A 21942-nucleotide genomic window follows, 5' to 3' on the forward strand; every position below is an offset into this window, starting at 1 on the left:
AGCTTAGTCTCTCTTTTTATCTTACAGCAACGTTGGCATCTCTATTTTTTTAGTTATAAGCAAGTTGCCAACATACTCTAGTTAATAATGCTACATATTATACACACACACACGCACACACATACTGCACTACCATCCATCCATCCATCTCTCTCTTTTACGGCAGTGCCCGCTTTCCTTGTTTAGTATATGTAGTTTGGCAACATTGCTTTATGCACTGTAAGGCAAGCCTCAAGCAAAGTTGCCAGCCCCTTGCTTTGGGTTAGGTTAGACCAAGAAAAGCTGTAGGTAGGCTGCCGGCTGTTTAACTCTTCCCTCCCTCTCTTCTCTCTCTTTTTTGTAAAAAACGATGGTAAAAATACCAGTAGGTTACCAAAAATTGCTTTATGCACTGTAACGCAAGCCTCAAGCAAGATTGCCAGCTCCTTGCTTTAGGCTAGGTTAGACCAAGACAAAAACCTTGGTGATTTTTTTTCGAGTAGGTGTTGGCAACACTGCGAGCCCCATTTTCGGTTGCAGAACTCTCAAGCAAGATTGCCAGCTCCTTGCTTTAGGTTAGATTAGACCAAAAAAAACCTTGGTGATTTTTTCGAGTAAGAAGTTGGCAACACTGCGAGCCTCACCGAGCCCCACTTCCGGTTTGTGAACTCTCAAGCAAAATTGCCAGCTCCTTGCTGTTTTAGGTTAGGTTAGACCAAAAACCTTGGTGATTTTTTCGAATAAGCGGTTGCCAACACGGCGAGCCTCACCGAGCCTCAAAAGAAGGCGTTGAATTCCCCAAACTGGACTACTGTTTTAATATTGAATTCTTAGATAAAGTTTATTTTCAAAGAGTGATTCTTGTAAAATAATATTTGTTATTTCTATGTATTAAGCCTCGGTAAATTTCTCGTATCGGACAAACGGCTGAAATTTGCTAATTCATTTAATTTGAATATTCGTACTTACGTATTCTGCATTGAGAAACATTGCTGAAGGTGGCATTTCGCTTATTTCACGGAAATAAGCTCTATTTGCGACATATCGAAAATAGATGATTTACCGGCAAAATTCAATGAACGATGCAAGAAAACACTTTCCCAAACTTCCACAAGTCTAAAGAAACTGCATTCGGTAAGTAATTTCTCCTGTAAATTTGAAGAAATCCGTTTGTCCCTTACGAGAAATTTACCTTAAGCCTCTATATGTCTTCCAAATATGTCTGCGATATTCGTTCACCTAGTATTGAATCATACATTTGAAATCTACACGAATATGATAATTTTTGTACTTTTGACCATGTAACACTCTATTCGTGTGTTTTCCGAGAGTTATCTTAACATTTCCTGCTTTCTTTTTCTGAGAGTTATCTTAACATTTCCTGTTTTCTTCATATTGCGGATTTCATCGAAAATTAGAAATATATTGTCAGTGTAATTATTATCTTCTTACATACTCTCAGAACGCCAAGGTCTTTATCTTCTCTCATTGCAAGGTGAGTAGTATTGGACGGCCCAAGTTGAATGATTGTAATGAATTTTGGTAACGTCTGTGAGCACTGAAGGCAATAATTACATAATGTCGTCACATATATATAACATACAGAAATAATAAGTTTCTTTAATAAAAAGACTGACCTGTAGATAAGGTTTTAAACTTTCTGTAGAGTGAATCATCAGTGACAATTTTCCGAGCATTACAATTTCATCACAATAATAATGCTTTTCCGTGAAGATACTTTCATAATTATAGTGTATGTGTCTTATTAAAACATATCTCGTGTAACTTACGTGCTTTCAAGAAGCATTAGTAGCATAACCGTGTTACATAAGTGAAAAGATAAGTCATTACCTATAAATGTACTTACTCTTGATAGTGTCATTTTGAAGAATCAACACTTCCTCTTCCCCAAAGCATGCTCGAGGTATTGGCCAAAGAGGTTACGCTTACTAGACCCCACGCAGTCGTCCTGGAAGCTTACAAGCATCCATGTTTAGAATATAATGAAAATGGTTTATCTTTCTTCTTTCCGTAGTCTTTTCTAGCACTGAATTTCTTATCTGATCTCATACTCTTCGGTAGAGAAAAGGACAGCAAACTTCAATATCTGCGGTTGCTTATATTAATGTAGACAGATATGATTGTTACGTTTTGTTCAACTACTCATTAAACAATGAACACGCAGATACACAAATAATGCACCGTCCTTTCTTACTGTTAATAAGATATTGCACCATCTATGAAGACTTAGTTCAGATTCTTCTACATCATCATTTATATCATTTTGTGCAATTACTTCTTAATATTACCTTACATTCAGGTCTACAGTAAGATGAATATAGAATGAATGTGAACAAAGTAAAAACCAAAATCTCTCGAACATGCTTCAAAAGAATAAGACAATTCGAGGGTGTGACGAACAGTGATAACAGTTTACATACTGCTTTTAAGGATACCCCAGAACATACCATACATGACACATGTTTCTGTGATTCTTGGATATGTGTAACAAGTGCAGTTTATTATTATTACAAACATATGAATAAAAACTACTTCACCTTTATGTACAAAGTCTAGAAACAGGTTTTCTATTCAAGTTGTTTATGAAATTAAAACATAACGTTGAAAAAATATTAAAACTACACCAAGTAACTGCATATAAAATATTTCTGTCACTATACAAATTAGTATACATGATCACGATTTTGCATCCGAAGTATATGCTTGTAGAAATTCGCGAAGCATTGTTATAAGTAGTCCAATCCTAAAATGGAAATATTTTATACATCTGTCTTGCAGCTAATCGACCACTCTCAACTTTCCACAAAGGCTATACATTCTATTATAAATATGTTTTGTGCGTCACTCAAATGAAGTTTGATGGTATGAGATGTAAGAGATATGTAAACAAAGTTATTAACTACTTCTTGGAGCAATTGAGAAAGATATGTAACTTACTTCGCATAGATAACACACCTTTGATGGGAATTTTTATGAGTAGTACGAACGCCACCACGTTGCCATAATTTTCAGATATTTTGTAACATTAAGTTGACAAATGGTGACAATATATATTAAAAGAGTATCAAATATGAAAGACTGCTGATTTCACTGTTTGTAATAGAGTTATAATGAAGTTTAGTCATATATTGTGGTTTGAACATCCTTTCTGCGGTCAAACGTCTTATCAACTGTGAGAAGAAAATAAAAATAAATTTGATTAAATTTGACAATAATCTTATTCTTCAAGAGAAGTAACGAAAGTTTTCATTTCATTACTTTCTGTAATGGTCTCATCCGTCAGCCAAAATTTCAGAGACACATACTGAAAGATAAGTTTATTTGAATTTATTTCTAACAGCGCGAATCAAATAACTAACCAGTTTCACATATAGGGAAGAAATCCTATTACATATTTTGTCCATCACTTTATGACTTTGAAAATGGCATTGGATAGTTGACGATCAACTCTTCGTTTCACAATGATGAATTTTCTATTTTGTGGAAATTGTATGATAACCTTAAATCTCAATAAGCTTTAGCATTTCAGAAAATGTTCATATCAAAGTGAAAACTTATGTAGGTAAATCTCTAAAAATTTAAGTCGTTTACAGATAAATTTATTCCTACCACCACTACTGCCACCTTAAAATCGACCGTGAATATGAAAAGCTACAACGTGCAAAGTAGAAGTATGATAAATACATACCTACGGAAGCTTATATATTATCTCTTGTGCAGTTACTTGGGATGCAAGTACTGTTCAGGATTCACTTTGTCTTGTGAAAAAACGGTCTCAAGTTTTCCTGTCGGTTCAGCAATCTATCGGACTATAAATCTATGAGTTCGTAATTGTTTGACGTGATTTATACTTGATCGTAGTGAAAATAAAATAAGGCAGAAACTGTCTATTCACTAATTACATTAGAAATTAAGCTTGCTGCGATCAAATGTTTCCTTGTTTTTATGTCGAGAACTATAGAAGTTAAGTGTGATACGTTTTCTCCACTTATATTGCACGAGTTCCTACAATAAGTTCAATACTTTTGATATGTTTGAAACTAAATGTTACTCTTGATTGTCTTTGTACAATCACACTAACGTGTGCCATAATTTTTGTCTTGAAAATAGATCAAGCGAATGAGAAATGTTCTGGGGTATCCTTGACAAGATTTCTGATGTATGATTCTTTTATAGTTTACAACGTGACTACTAGATAGTTCCTCACGTTTTTTTTACCTCCTATTTCTTACACAGAATGTTTATTGTTTTGCGCGGTATTTCAGAGTAACTCTTGAGTTCACTCATTTTCAACAATCACAGTTGCTCGTTCTGCTTAAGTGTGGGAAACACCATGTTCCGACGTGGGGATGTACTTGAGGGATTGCGTCGACGGGCACGGGTTCAAAACTTTCATGAGCGTCCCGTTCTCGACGTCACCAGCACTGTACCTCTGACCCGCCCGGGTCCAGTAGTAACCCGCGGGTGCTTTTGAGGGAGCTGAAGGGGGCTGAGAGGTTGTGGACGTTGAAGTTTGCTGAGGAGGTGACTGAGAGTCGGTACTGAGTCCCCTGACCGCGGACCAGTCTGGGACTATTCCGGACGAAGTGAGGCTGTTAGGCGGAGATATGCTGAAACTCTGCTGTTGATGATGATTCTGGGGCGGGCTCGACCTGGACTGAGGTTGAACCGGAGACTGAGGGCTGGTCCTGCACTGCGACACGTGACCCTCGCGATAAGACGGGGGCGGGGGAAGAGCAGGAGGTGGCTCGAAAGCATCTTTTCTGGATTGCCTGAGGATGCTGAGATCCAGTCCCAACAGTTGAAAGACACGCTCTGGGTTCTCGAGAACAAATTTTTCAAGTATGTCCACGGGGTACTCCGTCTGAGTCTCTTTGCACGGTTTCACTGGGTTGAAGGGTCCGGTCCAGAACAACTCTGGAGGCTGCGATGAGCTTCGTAGCAGCACGTGAGTGTGACCCGTGGGCAGGTTGGGATTGGAATGGACAGGGAGTCCGCTGCTGGTGAAACGACCTCCAGTAGCTGCTAGTTCCTGTAGAACATGCAGGGCATTGCGAACCTGAAATTATGGAAAATTATCCTTAATGGTTACTTTACTGGAACTGGAAGGAATACAAGCTGGTTCTAACAAATTTCCTAACACAACCGTTAACCTGGACTGCATTTTGCAGACTAACGAGGCTCGGCTGTTCTCCCACCTAACCCCGTTTATACATTTACCTGGTATACAAAATAATAATAATAAAAAAGCAAAAAAATGGTTACAAAGAAAAGAAGAAAGACAAATTTTAAAATATCAAGAAGACACATAAAAAATAAAGGAAGTAACACATTCACTCTGTCTCTCTCTCTCTCACATACACACACACTAAACATTTCTGAGCAGGATATTCGTGCAAGAATATTGATATTGATATACATAATTATGCTAGTGTGCGGAGGTAAGATAGAACAATGTAAATATTGTATGGTGTTGTGATTGGCCCTTCATACGTACATTCAATCTTATCATCATTCCTCCTTCGCAATTAGCCAAAAGGGGCAGAACACTAAGTAAAATAAATCAAATCAGTCATTCATTCACAACCGTTAAACGTATCTGCCATTGTGAAAATTCACGCTTGCATCATGCTAGAGCCACACCCGACCTCTACTACGTTTCCACTTGAAACACTGTACTTACTTCAAAATCACTTTATTTACCCAGATTCAATATTATTAGAGAATATTGACAAAATATATATGTATTTGCTGGCATAAAGTAATTTTTTTTATGATACAGGACTACGTAGGCTTTTGGCAGGAAATTTCAGAGCTACATCTGACTCCACCACGGCAGAGGGATAGACCAATAGTATTGCTTCCTAAAGAAGAATCTTTTAAGAGTGAAGTGTTATATGATATTGTGTGTACATATGATGCGACGACGATGAGTGATGATTAGAAGAATCCGATGAAGCGACACTCACAAAGAACAGTCCGGGAATCGAACCAGGGAACTTCGATGACGAGATTGCATGATATTGATTACATCTTTATTAGAATAAGGTTGTTTGTATGGAAAAGAGTCACGTTGCTGCCTCCTCCCACCCCAGATAGGGATTGTCTCCTTACATCCTATGGGTTCAGAAAGCACCACCATCTCAGAAGAAACGCCAAGAGGACCTTACCCGATCCCCTATTCTACTCATATGTGTATTTTCTCACATTACTTTCTGTTAACAAGAGTTCACATGAAAAGGTTAGACAAGTTCTGTTTCTGTCACGTGGTACATCGAAGAGCAATTTCTTACTACCCCCTGGATTTAACATAACAAACCAACCCTTGTGGTACGGCTCTCCAGTTAAAACTGCAGGTTCTGTTCCGGTTAGCCTATCTCAGTATAAAGTGAACTTGCCCCCTCTCTATACCGGTCTCTCATTTTCAACTTCCACTAACCCGATACAAATATGCAACGCTAATAAATTAAGCCAAAACTAAGCCGAGAAGGTAAGGCTTGTACACTTCCGGGTTCGAGTCCCAGTCTGAGAATTGGCGTTCCGTTATAAGTGCCCCTTGTTCCTTCTCATCAACGCTCAACCTCATCGTCGCGATTAATCAAGAAAAGCGACACAAAACGTGTGTCGGTAATTTTATTGGCTTTTAACAGAAATGAAAAGAAGGATATGCGCGCACTTGTAGGACTTCGACGATGGCGTAGTGGTAACGCCGACGCCTTGAAATCAAGGGGTCTCAGGTTCGATCCCCGGTTGGACACATTATACGGTGGTCCAGAGCATACTTTAAAGTACAGGTCCAGTCTCGATTAGCATATCTCAGCATAAAGTGAACTTTGGAAGACAAAGTATTTGTATTTTTGTTAACTTGTGTCACTTTCCAGCCACTGTGTTGATTGGTTTGGCCTATTTTACTTCGCTTTTCTGCCACTTTTGGGTAATCGCAAACATGGGTGATGATATGGCGACATTGATAAAGGGACACCCACAAAGAACACCCATGACGAGGCTGGCTGCCACTGTGTTAGCTCTTCGCCTTACAATTCTTGGACTCTTCCCACTTCTAACTCACTAAACTCTAAAATCAGGGTTCGAATCCAGACTTGGACATGGGTGTCTTTTCACATCAATTTCATCACTCATCCTCTCGATTAGCCAAAGTAGCAGAAAAGCGAAGTAAACTAAGCAAAATAAATCAATCTAAACGCAGCTAAATGCTAAAATTCTCTTAATCGAACATGACTCACCTCCTGGCTGAGGGTGGCGACATCTTGGTGAAGGCTGGTCACCTGAGTGTCCAACCTCTCTACGCTGTTCCTCGTGTGCTCGACTTCCCCTCGTAGCTCCAGATTGAGCCCCTCTAAGGACCCCGTCTCTCCACTGGTCAGCGCTCGGGGTCTGTCCTTGGCGCCTCGCCCTTTCCCCAGACGACCGACACCCAGTTCGTAACTGCGGAACTCCTCCAACCTACAACAAGAAGAGCGGCGTTAGTCAAAAGTAAACACCACGGGAAACGCTTCGTGACACCATTGATTACGTTGTTACACTGATGTATTGCCAAACTCAAAATAAAGATTTGCATGTCCGACGTTCCAGGTTGTTCACACAAGGACGAATATGATGGGAAAACCTTTGCATATTCAAATCTAAAGTCTCTAGCTAAGAGACACGCTTTACTAACTCCTGGATCATAGAAGTCTGTAGTATAATATTTCATGTAGGCCTATATCATTAAATCATTATACTATTAACAGTTTGTAATCTTTAATTATTACTATATAATTTTGTCAAACGCAATCAAACCTAACATTTTATAGACATTTTCTCTGTGGCAGATAGTGGTTAGCACAGCGATAGAATCCCGGCCTCAGCATGTCCTTTCATCAATTTCATCATATTATTACTCATCCTCATCGCCGCGATTAACCAAAAGTGACAGAAAAAGAAGCCTAAAATATTCTAATTCAATCAATGTATAATTTCTATTACTCCAGTATTTAAATATACTATTGGTTAATAAGTCCTTGTTTGGATCGTGAAATAACAATGTGAATATAAAATATATTTATTTAAAACGTGGTGCATCCAAATCTTTGATAGCCACCCACTGACCTACCCAACCAGAACTTCTGTTGCCCCCTCTGTTTTCTCTTTCCATTTCTTCTTTATATTTCTTTTTTTCGTTTTTCTCTTTCACTTTCTTCCTTTCTCTCTCTCTCCTTTTTCTCGCAGCTTCCCTTTCTTTCCTTCTTCTACTCTACTATCTTCTCTCTCTCTTTCTTTCGTTCTTCCCTTTCGCATTGCATCTCTCCAACTTCAGTTCTTGAACCAGCCTTCCATTTTCTCTCATTTCCTTATCTTTGTATATTTCTGTTTCTTTCTCTCCTATCTCTCTCACATTGTTCTGTTCGCAACTCCCCTGCGCAAACGACCGTATAAAAAGCTGAAGCCTACAGTAACGCGAAGGGAGCAAGATATAGGACCAAACCAGAGTAGACTTGTGTGTGACATCACCTGAAAGCGTTCATTTATTAACCATCTTTTTATGTACAGGACACTAGGTGTTGAAATCTAGTTTTATCTAAAAGTGTCAAGAATGCATTAGTGTGCCCTACACAGAGCTTTCAGTGTCCCCAAAAGGACCGAGACATACTTGACAGAGCAAGTGACCAGTTTCTTCAACATGTTGCATGCGTTTGCAACATGTTTAAACATTCACATAAATGCATGGGACAAAAATGTTCAATTGGGAATTTTCATGTCTGATGACGTCATGATAACAGTTGAATGGTCTTAATATGTTAACTGTTAAAACTTCATTTATTAAATAATGAAAATTAAATACTCGTATTTGGCTTCCCAAACTAAGTACCAGGTGCATAGATTGATAGAAGAAAGTAAGACATAAAGAAATGATTATATGTAATATTTAAGAAGAATTATCGTTAATGTACGCGTATACCGTTTTGGACTATGTTTAAGCGTAATATTATATTGCTTGTATGTGAGTGTGAGCGCATGTGCGCAGGCTATGTGTAAGGGCGAGAATGTGTGTGTGTGTAGGTTAGATTCCTATTCTTATATGTAATTCTATCTTTGTATTTTTTATTCCTTTGGAATTTATATATTGTAACTTAAAACAAGACTGAAATAAATACATAAATATGTTCTTCCACTGATGGAGGTATGTGGGCAATAATTTTTCTTCTTGTGTAGTGGATTCTTTATGATGAAATTAACGTTATTTTATGTTAATATTTTGTCATATTTGTCTATTATATATTGGAATGGTTCTAGTGTGTTTCTTTGATAGACAATGTTATTGTGATATAATATGAAGGGGTACGAGATCTTTAAAAAATGAAGGAAGGTCCAATGTAAAAAAATCGCAAATATTTTACCGTACTCATATTTAGTACTGCAGTTACTATGGTGCAGCTCAATTCCGAAGAAAAGAAAAACTGATTTCTTCGGCCATACCCCGAGAAGGCTTCAGTATAGTCCGTTTGAAGTCATCATTCTTGCGACACCAGGAGTGTCCGGTCTGCAAGGAGCGTAACAGACAAAAAACACACGGAGTTCTTAAGTGTTGAAGTAGCCTTGCTTATTGAGCCAGTTTAGTAAAATGGGCGGAATCTGCGCTATGCAACATGCGGCCAATGTTCCGTAGCCGGGGTTTCCAAACATTTTGCTGCCTTGACTCCTCCCACCCCTCGCTGCCAAAATCTGGCACGTGACCTCGCTGAGGTCACACGCCTCCCCTCAATAACAATAGATAAACACATGTGATGCGATAATGAAAGATCAACACAACATTTCTTCAGGTGTTTATTTAGTGCTTATACGCATACAAGTAATGAAAATGTAATGTGTATTATGTTTATAAACTGGTGTCAATTCATTCAGTGATACAATATTCATGAGATACAAGGAATAATACAGGCAGTTTAAGAAAATCTGGATAATAGATGATAAAAACAGACATACAGCAATGTTTGGATTTCATCATTCAAAAGTCCTGTTGCTTCTAACAGCATGCTCATGCGTACGAAAGCAGTCACCACCGATGATTTCATCTGTAACCCTCCTCTTACAAAGCAGCAAATTTCGTTTGAAGGCTGACATCTTGTCTGATAGGTACAATATTCCCTTGTACTTTCTAGAGATCCATTCAGAGCATTCAGTTTGTGAAAAATATCAGAAAGGTATGCCAACTTCTGTACAAAGGCACTTTCAGTGACTTTTTTTGTGTTGGCATTTTTTCTTCTAGAAGGTTCGAGTGAAGTTCCTGTCTCGGTTCAAAAACACAGGACATGACATTGTCGAGGGACAACCAACGTGAGTTGCAATAAGACAGAAGATATTGATATTAACACATTTTAAACTTTTAGAAAAAAGAAACTTCGAAATCTGCGAAACTTCGGCACCTCCTCAGGGAGGCGTGCCTCACAATTTGTATGCCACTGTTCTATAGTATTTGCAGACAGTAAAAATATTAAGCAATCCTCTGTGCTCTGAACCGTGCCATGAAGGCACTTACGGGGTAGTGCAGTAGCCGCAGAGCTCCACACACTCTCGATCTCGGCCATACTGGAAGTGATGTGATCAGCAGTACGCTCCCTGCGTATAGTAGAGACTGGGTGAGCCACAGTGCCGCTCTGTGCAGCTGAGCTACTCTATTCGAGGATCAAACCCGGGTCTCCCGCATTGCAGTCAGACGCCCTACCGGCTCGACAAACGCGGGTTTCATTTCAATACTCCTGTTGAGATTTTCCGTAGAGGTTCAAGACACATTACAAAATTTTTAAAATCACAACATACTCTCGTGGAATTTCTGGCATCTCCGAAGACCATTTCAAAGAGTCAAATTACTGTTGTACGAAAGCAGAGTTAAGTCACTTCATTCTATATTTTGATGTTTACCAAAGTCGATTAACGGACTCTCAGCATCTCTCTTAAATAGGACACGGCTTATAACATCCAGGAGGGTTATAGCTGAGAAACCACAGTCACGGAATTATAAGAAATGGCAGCAGAATACAAATCCCTCCTCCCTCCTCCTGCCGCCCTTCAAATTCTTGGCTTGAAACGAGTCTTTTATTGCTTAAATTTACGTTTCACCAAGGTTCGTTTGATGTTCTGGTCTGGGCTATTATCCTTCTTTCGCTTTGAAACAACTGTTTATCTTTTTGCTTTGTGCGTTCAGCTGCTCCTCATAACCATGGAGTTCCATTACCACTGTCTGAGGCGAGTAAAAATCTAGTGTTTACGTTGTTTCGTCCGCTTTCGTTTTTACGGCACACGAGACTGCAACAGTGTGGCTAATTCCGATGCTACTTTATTCTGGAGCAGAAATATTATGGTTGTTAAATGAGCAAACTCGTATTCATACAGAGGCGAAATTGCAACGAGGGAAGAACAGAGGATCAAAGGAAAAAGTAAGAACGTAATAAGTACTCCAAGGTCTTGTTACAGCAAAACTGGAACAATGTTGATACATGCTTTGAGTAAACAAGCTTGATGACGTGACCTATATCTACAATGTCTTTACCATGGTTGATTCTTGGAGAGAATATCTTCCTACGCTTTAGGAGAGTGCAGTAATGATGCAAATAGTACCAGTATCGTGTAGAGGGGTTGGTTTCCTGGGGATACCAGCGAATTAGAATAATGAAGATTCAAATATCGGATCTAGATTTCAATATAATTTGAGATTGGGATATCAGATCTATGACTCGAGACTAGGATAACAGGCCAATGGCTGGAGGATGGGATATCATATCCAGGAATCGAAACTAGGATATCAGGTCCATGGCTGGAGATTGGGATATCAGATCTAGGAATCGAGACTAGGATATCAGGTCCATGCCTGGAGGATGGGATATCAGATCCATGATTGGAGATTGGGATCCAGGAATCGAAACAGACTAGATATGAATTTTACTAACTTGGTTTCGAATTCACCCCCCTCTATTTGAACAGCTTTGAAAAAAAACGTCCAATACGTGAAAGGTGGTAATGTATGGGCTGATTATAAGTAAATAAATTTCTATCGTTTTTACGATTTTCTTTGCAACATTCCTGTTAACTAACTAACTAACTAACTAACTAACTCTCTAGCCTTCTTAAACCCGACGGTTCATGGCTGCAGCAACACAGGCCTTCCATCTGTCCTTATCTTGAGCAACATCTATATACTCTTTTCCATCCCTACCGATTTCCTTTAGGTCCATCTTAACGTTGTCCCTCCATCTTCGTCTTGGCCTTTCTACAGGTCTCTTACCATCAGGTTTCCCAACAAGAATCCTGTAAAACTCTTCTTTCCTCTCCCATTCGTGCCACATGGCCTGCCCACCTAAGTCCTCTTGATTTAATTATTCTAATAATATCTGGACAATAAAAATTATGTAGTTCTAAATTATGTAACCTTCTCCACTCACCTGTCTCCTCATCCCTTTTAGGTCCAAATATTTTCCTAAGGATCTTATTTCCAAATACTCTCAATTTATGTTCCACATTAAATCTACAAAACCAGACAATAGAACAAGACCATGAAATTAAATAATGTTCGAATGATATAAATAACGGTAACGAAGGAAATATTGAAAAGCTGATTTCGCACAGTTCTAACAAATTAAAGGTTTTAAGTAATTAAGTATTTATGTAAATTATAATGCTTCAGTTAGCCTGCCATTTCAATTAAAACGACAAATATCTTGTAGTTTCAATTAGGCTTTGGTTACAAATTTACAAATTATTTTTATGGAAATTGTGAAAAGAGTACAACTGTTTTGTAACACACAATAGTGAACAATGTCATTTTATGATTTAGGCTGCACTAGTTACTAGTTATTTTAAACATTCATAGACCTACCTTGGGTTGAACTTGGTTTGTCTGAGGTTGGCTGCGTGAAGAGGCGATCTGTTGGGAGGGGACAAGGGGGAAGTTTCCCCTTCTTCAGGTATATTCTCGTCATCTTCACTAATGGAAGGCAGAGTTAGGGATGGAACTCCGTTCATATCAGATTCGGCCTGCAAGGAACAAAGTATTGGTAAAGAGATTTAGACTATGAGAATGAATGATGATTGGGGTGAAATGTTGAATGGACAAACAAAGAAAAGTGCAAAGTAAAACAGAGCATCATGGTTTAACTTATAGAGATTGTGCTAACTGCTTGTTTTGATTTGACGATGGAGGTGAAGTTATCCACGAACAGTATACGACAGTGTTGCTCTATACAGATATAAATAGTGTCGCAATATGATCACACTTAAGGGCTTGTATAGTTCTTAGGGGGATGTTATCCCCCAGTTAAGAAAATTTGCGTAAATGCCTTCCCACTGTCGTCATGTTGATTCATACAAGCATCCTTCCACCTATCCCTAAACCCCATTCCCTCCTCTGGCTAGGAATTTTTGCATCGAGTATTTCTTAAAATGTATGTAATTTTTAACATATTGATTATGTTTTCCCTGTTGAGCGCCACTAGCGTACGCAGAGGAGAGCCTTGAGAAATTTTAAATTTTCAAATGAAAGCAATAAAGAACTTAGGAGAAACCAAAGTGCCTAAAATGATCTTAGATTACTATTTTAGAAATATTTTATTGTGTTACCCTAGAAAGAATAGGCACCTTTGCAATTCCACCCCCTCTGATTCCACTTAAATTCTGCGTACGCTTGTGTTGAACACCATGTATGTAATTTCACTAGATGTGTTCAGGTGTTTAACAACTGCATGTTGCAACACTGTTGTTTCATAGTTCGTTGATAAGTTCACTCGGTTGGCTTTAGCACATGCGTACAAACTAGGTAAGAATGGGAATGGAACATTGATGGTATGCATTCATTGCAATGTGATGTACTTATTGCAAGATAATGCAATGCAGTATTGATCATGACAGTCGGCGTTGCAGGTAGACTAACATAAAATGTGCTGTGAATAATAGAGACGGAAAGCGTACAGTGTACAGGATGGTTAGAAATGAAGTTCCTCTTTCCTCTACTCATAGCCTTCTGAAGCCCGTTCGAAGCACGGATTGCGGTGAAACTTGGTATAAAGACAACGTAGTCCATGAGGAAGTGAACGCGATGAAAGAAAGTTCAAGTGGAAATGTGGCGCTGAAACACGTCACTATATGATGTGGATTCACCGCTGTTTTCATTCTGGGCCTTTCTTGCTTTGAGGAGCTAACACCGCAAGGTCCTGTCATGCGTTCCGTTATGAATGCACGTTACGCTCAACCCTTTGCACAACCCTTTGCACAACCCTTGTGGTTCATGCCTGCAAGAACGATGACGTTTCGAGATCCCTGTCTTAATGCAAGACGGAGCATCCCCATGTTGGTAGGTGAGGTATTGTTCACCAGTGATGAATTTAGGCGGCAGCATTCGGACAATAGCTAAGACATTTGGCAACCACTCACTTTGGCTTCGTCTCATTCACTTTAATTTAACATAGAACGTACCTTTTCTGTTTTTTTCGTAGTAAGAAGCACCGATTCAATCGTCCATGTAACTACAGGTCAAAATAGTGAGCGAATTTAAATTCCACTTTGATAACTGCTAAATTAAGAAATAGGATGGATCATAATACGCTTGAAGCTTGTGTGAAGGTGTCATCTGAGGGCAGTGGCGGCGATTGGGTTACAAAACTAGGGAGGCAAGGTGCAAAAACTGGGGGGCAAGAACAGTTTACTTTCCCTTGGTACATAGTGCGGGGGCAAAAGTGGCAAAAAGTAGGGGGTAACTGCTTCCTCGCCCCCCTAATCGCCGCCACTGACTGAGGGGGACGAGGTACCCACGGAAAGTCTCATTCATTATGTCATCCATAGATATGCTGTAGAGAGCCTAGACGCGTTAGTTGGCTGTACATGTAAATTATTGAATTGAATTGAAATGTATTTATTTAAGTGTGGTCAACAGATTTATAGTACAACACCGTGTATTTAACATACATACATTAAACTATTTGACAGAGTAAGGTTAGCTACTTAAGAAGTCAGAAATTTAATGAAAGTAATTATTCTTAAATTTGTGACGCAATGGGTCCAGGGTTTGAATCCCGGCTTTGGCATTGATGTTTGTGAGTGTCCATTCATCAATTTCATAATATCATCACTCATCCCCATCTTTGAAAATTAGCCCAAAAGTGGCACAAAAAGCGAAGTAAAATAAAGCAAATCAATCAAATCTTAAATTAGCCTACATTATTGTCGAATTTCATTTCTGTACATTGGGATATTTACCCCCACCAACATTTCCAATTTGTCCATCCATGAGTTAGATTTCAAGAATGTACTTGCAAATAAATTATGATTTATTCTGGTATTATAATGAGGCAATTAGTTTTATTGAATGCTATAATATTATTTTATCGATTCTCATAATTTCATTCTTAAAATGATCGTTAATTATACCTCATTTCACTTAATTTAATTGCATGTCAGAAGTAAGGGGCAATTTAAAAATATTAGTATCATAATTTGTTACCCATGATATCCCCCCCCAGAGGAAAGTGGCTGGAGTGAACACTGCCCCCCATCCTCTGCTCACAGTTTCTGATTTTTTTGTAGTAAAAACTTCCTTAACTTACCCGGACTTTACACCACACACACACACACACAATTTATGAAGTAACTAGCACTTCTAACACAAAAGTAAATAAAACCTAAATTATTTTTACCTCAGCCTCATATCCTTCTCGCAGGTTGTACGTAAGGTCATGCTGGATGTCGTGTGCAAATTCCTGTTGGAACTCCGGATATAACCTCAAGACATCCACCAGACCTTGGATGTTGATGCACTTGAGATCACAGTACGTGAGGGCCTTGACGTCACAGCTGGATTTAACAACCATATCATTCCCGTTCGTGGGCTGCAAGTGGACGCTGATATCAGAACCAAACAAGTCGCCTTTGCCTGTGGAACAAGACCGTCTCATAGTTATTTAGCACTAGAATAATCATTTATTAACTTATCAAGATCTGGCAACTTTCATCTCAGTGAAGCGTGCCTTTACAATGACAGTGGATTGATACTGTTAGGGTATACAGGGTGTACACATGGACTATATTTCACTCTGTAACGAACGTCACGGCGAACAACAGTTCTAAATAACATTTTGTACGTACGTGGAGACGCAGGGGGATCTCGTAAAACCATTTTATCCTGTAAGTATGCAACCACGCGATCTGATTCATGGTTGCCACTGACATTTATTTTTCTATCGTGAAACTATATTTTTTTAGTACGTTGTGAAACTGTGTAAACAGTCGACAGGTAATGTCGTCTGGAGTGTTAATAGTTCCGGACAAAAGGTATGAACTCCTTTTTCAATCAAAAGCATAAAAAGCTATACCTAACATATGTATGGATGTTGATACAGGTATGATTTAAAGGAAATACTGGGCAGTATACAAGGGATGAAAGGGGTCACCTTTTGAGAACGTACCCAAATTTCAACCTCAGTTCTATGTAGTACACCTCGGTACGTTGTAAGCCAACGAGGCTCTGGCGCCTTTGTAATCGAGACTGGACTCTGTTGGGCCGCATTTTGTTCATCTATATGCTGCGTACCCATTTACGGCATCAGGTTTTAACTAGGTAAATAGAGTTTAGTCCTCAGAGCCAGATATTACCTTTATCTACGGTAAGGGTATAATATGACGGGCGCAAATAACATAAGTGCTGACACACCCACAATTTAAATTTCAATCAGTCAATCCTTACAATAATATAATTTTAATATACTTTTCCCACATGAAAAAAACAAGTCAGTGGCAACCATGAAAATAAAATTCATGATTTTTACGCATGGGATAGAAAATGCAATATTTTCGAGGACTCGTAGCGGTGATGTTGTACGGTGACGCCCTGTGCAACATTTTATACTTTGGCATGGGATTTTTCTCAACCAGTGTGAACCGTAAGCGTAAAACTAGGATTGAATGCATACAGGTATGTCAAACAGTCACTTCGTGTATGTTTGGAAAATTTCAGTTGTGTTCATTTCTAATGTACTTAGAAGATTGTGGAAAGGTATTCTCTTTCTGAAGGACAATGCTCCTTCACATAAGGCTGGGAATACCATGGCTGTTCTGAAAGATTTGAGATTTCAGTGCATCCAGCCTACTCACCAGATCTTGCTCACCAGTATTACTTATTTTCTAAACTTAAATGGCACTAAGCGCAAATACATTCTACAAGGATTAAGAGGCGGTTTTTTGCAAACGAGGCAAAATAATTCTTCTTGGAAGAGGTATGAAAACTTGAGACAGGATGTGAAAAGTGTATTGAACGTCGGAGTGAATAAGTTGAATAGCTGAAAAGTTACATGGTCGTAAATCGTCTCCCTGTTTTCAGCCGCCCCTCGTGTGCACGCGGGTGTGTTTGTGTGCCCCTGTAGGATCCCACTTTAAACTGTAAGTCTAGTTCCGATTAGCCTATTTATGTAAATAAAAAAAAACTTTCCTGCACCACCGCTTCTTGCAGCACAGCTCAGTCAGCAGTACCAAGCTCAGTGGTGGAGTGGTTAGCACACCTAGGCATTCGAATTTTGCCACCTTTGGTTATCTCCAAGATGAGGATGAAATTGATGAGGGAACACTCACAAAGAGTACCCATGCCAGTATTCGAACTCGAGACCCCTGGCGTCGTAGTGTGCTGCGCTAACAACTTCGCCACGGATGTCGTGTTGAACTTAGGGGTATAATAGGAGATAGTTTCATAGTTCTACAGCATTTCCTTCTTTTCAGCCGTCCCTCGTATGAGTGTGTGTAACTGTAGGTCCAGTCCCGATTATTCTATTTGTGCATAAAGTGTACTTGGAGCTCAGTTCAAATGAAAACCGTTCCTTGCACCACTCATTCTTGCAACTCAATTGAGTCTTAACGACATTGGACCTCCCCGTTGTAGCATTGTAAACAAGGGGTCCCGGGTTCGATACCCAGTGGTGATACAGCCACCGGCAATAAATATGGGACACCTAGATCCTGAAATACTCGCTTCCCTGCAATGTGTGTTGCCTAACTCTTAAGGCGATGAGTAGATTTTAATAGCAAATTTTCAGTGGCAAGTTCTGCCACCGCCGTAGAGTTAGGCAACACACAACGCCTTACAGGGAAGCGAGTGTTTCAGGATCTAGGTTTCCCATTTTTATGCCGGTGACTGTACATAGTGCTTCGGATCACACTTTAAACTGTAGGTTCAGTCCCGATTAGCCTTTCTGTGCATAAAATGAACTTAAAAAGAAATTCAAACAGTAACGACATTTCTGGGAACTTCACATCCTGGGAAGATGCAAGTTTAAGCTTCCCGTAAAAAGTTGAAAACATATCTAGGACATTAATCACAAGCTTTCCGCAGCTCCCAGCTGGTTATCGATTCCTTACCAAGAATAGCGACGACCATCCCGTTCTGCACTACCTCCATAGATCCATTACAGAGGTAGTAGATGTACTGAAGAGCATCTCCCTTGTGAATGAGGTACTCCCCCGGCGCGCAGAAGTTCGTCCTTATATGCAACGACAAGAGCTTGAGGCATCCCTGGGAAGCCGTCTCAAAGATCGGCAGCTGAAGAATCTCCCGGTGGAGATGCATGGAAACGTCCCCTCTCAGCTCCTCGGGGAACTCCTTCAGCGTCTGAAACAGGGAGAAGATCCAATCAGCTGTAACCTCTGACAACATTTGCCTTCGCGCAGGAACTGCGACGAGGAGGGTAAAAAGAGCAACTGCTGAAGCTCAAGAGAGAGATACGGAAGAAAGTGTGGAGCTATTTCTAATTACTTACTTTCTTTCTACTGATCTATGTACAGGGTGTAACAAAAATATGCGGATATATTTCAGGAATGGATTTCTGATGTGTAGAGTAGAAAAAACGGTTTCTATCAACAAATGCGTAATTATTAGTAATTAGACCTGTAAGTACAGAGTGGTTATAATTAACGTTCCCCTACTCAGAGCCCTTTGGAAGCGCCGAATGGGGTGAGACTTGGTATAGAGACTATGGAGAACATGGTGAATCGAATGCTGATGGGGAAAAAATGGCTCAAATTTTCACCACCAAGTGGAAATGTGGTGCTGAAATAACATAAACCAGAAGTTGCGCATGCAGAATCTTCTTTTTAGTTTCTGTCAGTACAGAAGCCTTCAATATACGCGTCCTCAACGAGAATGACCCTTTGGAAGCGTAAGACAGCGTGATCAATGATTTAACTGCAGGATGTTGTCCACTACGTACTAGATTTAAGCGCCACATTTCCATCTGGTGCCAAAAATTTGAACTATCAATACACCACATTAAGTAGCGAAATACTACCAATAAACCTAGAAATGTAAGCAAAATCCAGAACTTTGAAGCATGATCTCATACATTAAAACCATATGTGCCAATGTAAATATAAATTTTAATTATTGAGTTATTCATTCATGATATATTTACATGAGTATTCTAGAACCTCACAATCATTTAACTAAACCCATATTTGTGGTACCTCGTTATTCTGTTTTAATTGATTAGTTTTATTGAGTTGAGCTCATGACATTTTCGGAATATCATAAATTGTATTATTCTTCTATTGTGCTGCTCTCTAGGAGTATGGAAAGTAAACTGATGAATGTAACCATTAATTCTCTGGTAATGCCAACCAAGACCTGGCCTTTCTATAGAAGTAAGAAAAATTGCAGAGCGCATATACTGATGTATACAATATAAAATACATATACATATATGGTAACGTGGTCGCCTTGTGATGAAGACGTTCCGGGTTCGATACCCAGTGGAGGCACATAGTAGTTCGGATCCCACTTTAAACTGTAGGTCGAGTCCAGATTAGCCCTTTTGTGCAAATAGCGGTCTTTGAAAACCTCAAACCTCAATATAATATATTATAATAGGTTGTTCATTTTGTATTGAATATTTAACATTCAAATCTAACCTGACTGTGCGACAGTGACGGTGAAAAAGAATAGGAGTGACGGAGTGTAGGGACTGCTGTCACATTTAGTATACTGATATGTACACTAGCGGACGCTGGGGGAAGCTGATGGGGCGACAGCCCCATCCGAATTTTTTACAAATCTAAATTTTCAAATGAAAGCAATAAATTTATTTATTTGGTTTATTTTACTTCGCTCTTCTGCCACTTTTAGCTAATTGCGAAGATGAGGATGAGCGATGATATGATGAAATTAGTAAAGGGACACTCACAATACACATCCATGCCCAGGCCTGGATTCGCACCCGGATCCTCTTGCGTCGTAGTAGTACAGGAAATAAACAATTTCACCAGGAAATAATTCCAACACGAATGTTTTTTGTACTAAATTATGCGGAATAGTGTAGTGAATAATATATAAAAAATCAGCATCTGCTTTCGACTTACTAAAATTAGATTGATTGATTGAGTTGGTGTTTTAAGTCCACTTTATGCACAATAAGACTAGTCGGGACTGGACCTACAACCCCGGGACCCCTACTAAAATTAAAAAGAGAAAATGGAATTCGGGCAGATTATTTTGGGTCAAATCCACTGGTAAACAAGGCTTAGCATTAAGAGACCATACTGTGGGGATAAAAGGTAAGTGTGTATAGGGGGAACTGCTTCCCACTCCTAATCGCAGACATATACCCCTTTGGAGGCACATACTGTTTCGGATCCCACTTTAAACTGTAGGCCCAGTCCCGATTAGCCTTACTGTTCATAAAGTGGACTTAAAACACCAACTCAATCAATCAATCCTAATCGCCGCCTATGTCAATATATTGAACTAATATGATACGGTAAAATACGGTTTGAAAGCAGTCACTCTGCCTTAGAGTCCATTGCAGAATTTTTCCTAGATACCTGGTGCTAACATTTTAAATTTCATAATTTGCTCTACATTCAGACGTGCACTTAGAGCCGTTAGCTCAGCTATTATGGCGTCTACTACCATGCGAGAGATCCGGGTTCGATCCCCGGCGGTGGAGAACCTGGATTTTTTTCCACCTGTTCAAGCGGTTTCAGTGCCCACTTAGCGTTGTATAAAGTGGGCACCTGGAGGAAACTTGGGATTAAAGGCGGCTAGGGCCGTGGTGCTGATCACATCATCCCCACTTCGGCCGTGATCAAGACAGTGTACGGCCCTAAACACCCTCTATACTACTTCATGACGTGGTGCACTACTACGACGCAAGAGGACCCGGGTTCGAATCCAGGCCTGGGCATGGGTGTGCATTGTGAGTGTCCCTTTACTAATTTCATCATATCATCGCTCATCCTCATCTTCGTGATAACCAAATGTGGCAGAAAGGTGAAGTAAAATAAACCAAACCAACAATTAGAACGCGAGTTTTCTTGCCCAAATTAATACATCCGTATTTATGACTGTTTAGCTTACCCATTTTTCATTGGAGGCCAAATTATTAGTATATTTAAATAAAACACTTCTTAAACGAGAGCGAGAGAGAGCGTGAGCAAATATTTGTTACTTAATCATTATATATTCCATATTTGAAGAAAATAGTAAAGTAACCATAACATTTTTGTCTGCACATAATACAAGTAAAACTACATCCCATATTATACATACATATGGTACAACGTTTAAAAGGTCATGTAAATACAGAGAACATAAGTACTGCAGAAAATGTTCCCCTGAGTTCTCTAGAGGATTTAAATCTAAGGGAAACCAATCCCCTATCTGTCCTATAGGAGATGGACTGCAGTACCTGGAACCACGGACTTTCAACCATTGGAGCGGGGGGAGGGGGCAAGGGAGGTACAGGCAGAAATCTTCCCTTTCCCTTCAGGCGGTTGTCTATACCTGGATCTGGTAAGGCCGAGGAAGAGCCAGCTAGGGTATCCAGCCTTGCCAGCTGATCACATCGAGGGACGAGAAGCGCGTGTAAAGAAGTGCTGCATGTGAACTGAGGCTTCAAGACGATAAATATTGTGATTTGAAAT

The 21942-nt window shown here is 39.5% G+C and overlaps 2 protein-coding genes across 2 annotated transcripts in view; both read right to left on the reverse strand.

Annotated features, from left to right (window-relative positions):
* Positions 1–21942, reverse strand: part of RpS21 (ribosomal protein S21) — a 426171-nt gene that overhangs the window by 314034 nt on the left and 90195 nt on the right. The gene's annotated exons all lie outside the window — the stretch shown is intronic.
* Positions 3871–21942, reverse strand: part of Elk (Eag-like K[+] channel) — a 647431-nt gene continuing 629359 nt past the window's right edge. The window contains exons 11-15 of the mRNA XM_083125217.1: positions 18388–18637; positions 15681–15916; positions 12872–13029; positions 7245–7464; positions 3871–5059 (exon numbers count right to left, since the gene is read on the reverse strand). Of these exons, the coding sequence (XP_082981343.1) occupies positions 4316–5059; positions 7245–7464; positions 12872–13029; positions 15681–15916; positions 18388–18637 (1608 nt within the window). The 3' untranslated portion in view covers positions 3871–4315. The remainder of the gene's footprint in view (positions 5060–7244; positions 7465–12871; positions 13030–15680; positions 15917–18387; positions 18638–21942) is intronic.

Source organism: Lepisma saccharinum, chromosome 1, assembly GCF_977018435.1.
Source record: "Lepisma saccharinum chromosome 1, izLepSacc3.1, whole genome shotgun sequence".
NCBI lineage: Eukaryota > Metazoa > Arthropoda > Insecta > Zygentoma > Lepismatidae > Lepisma > Lepisma saccharinum.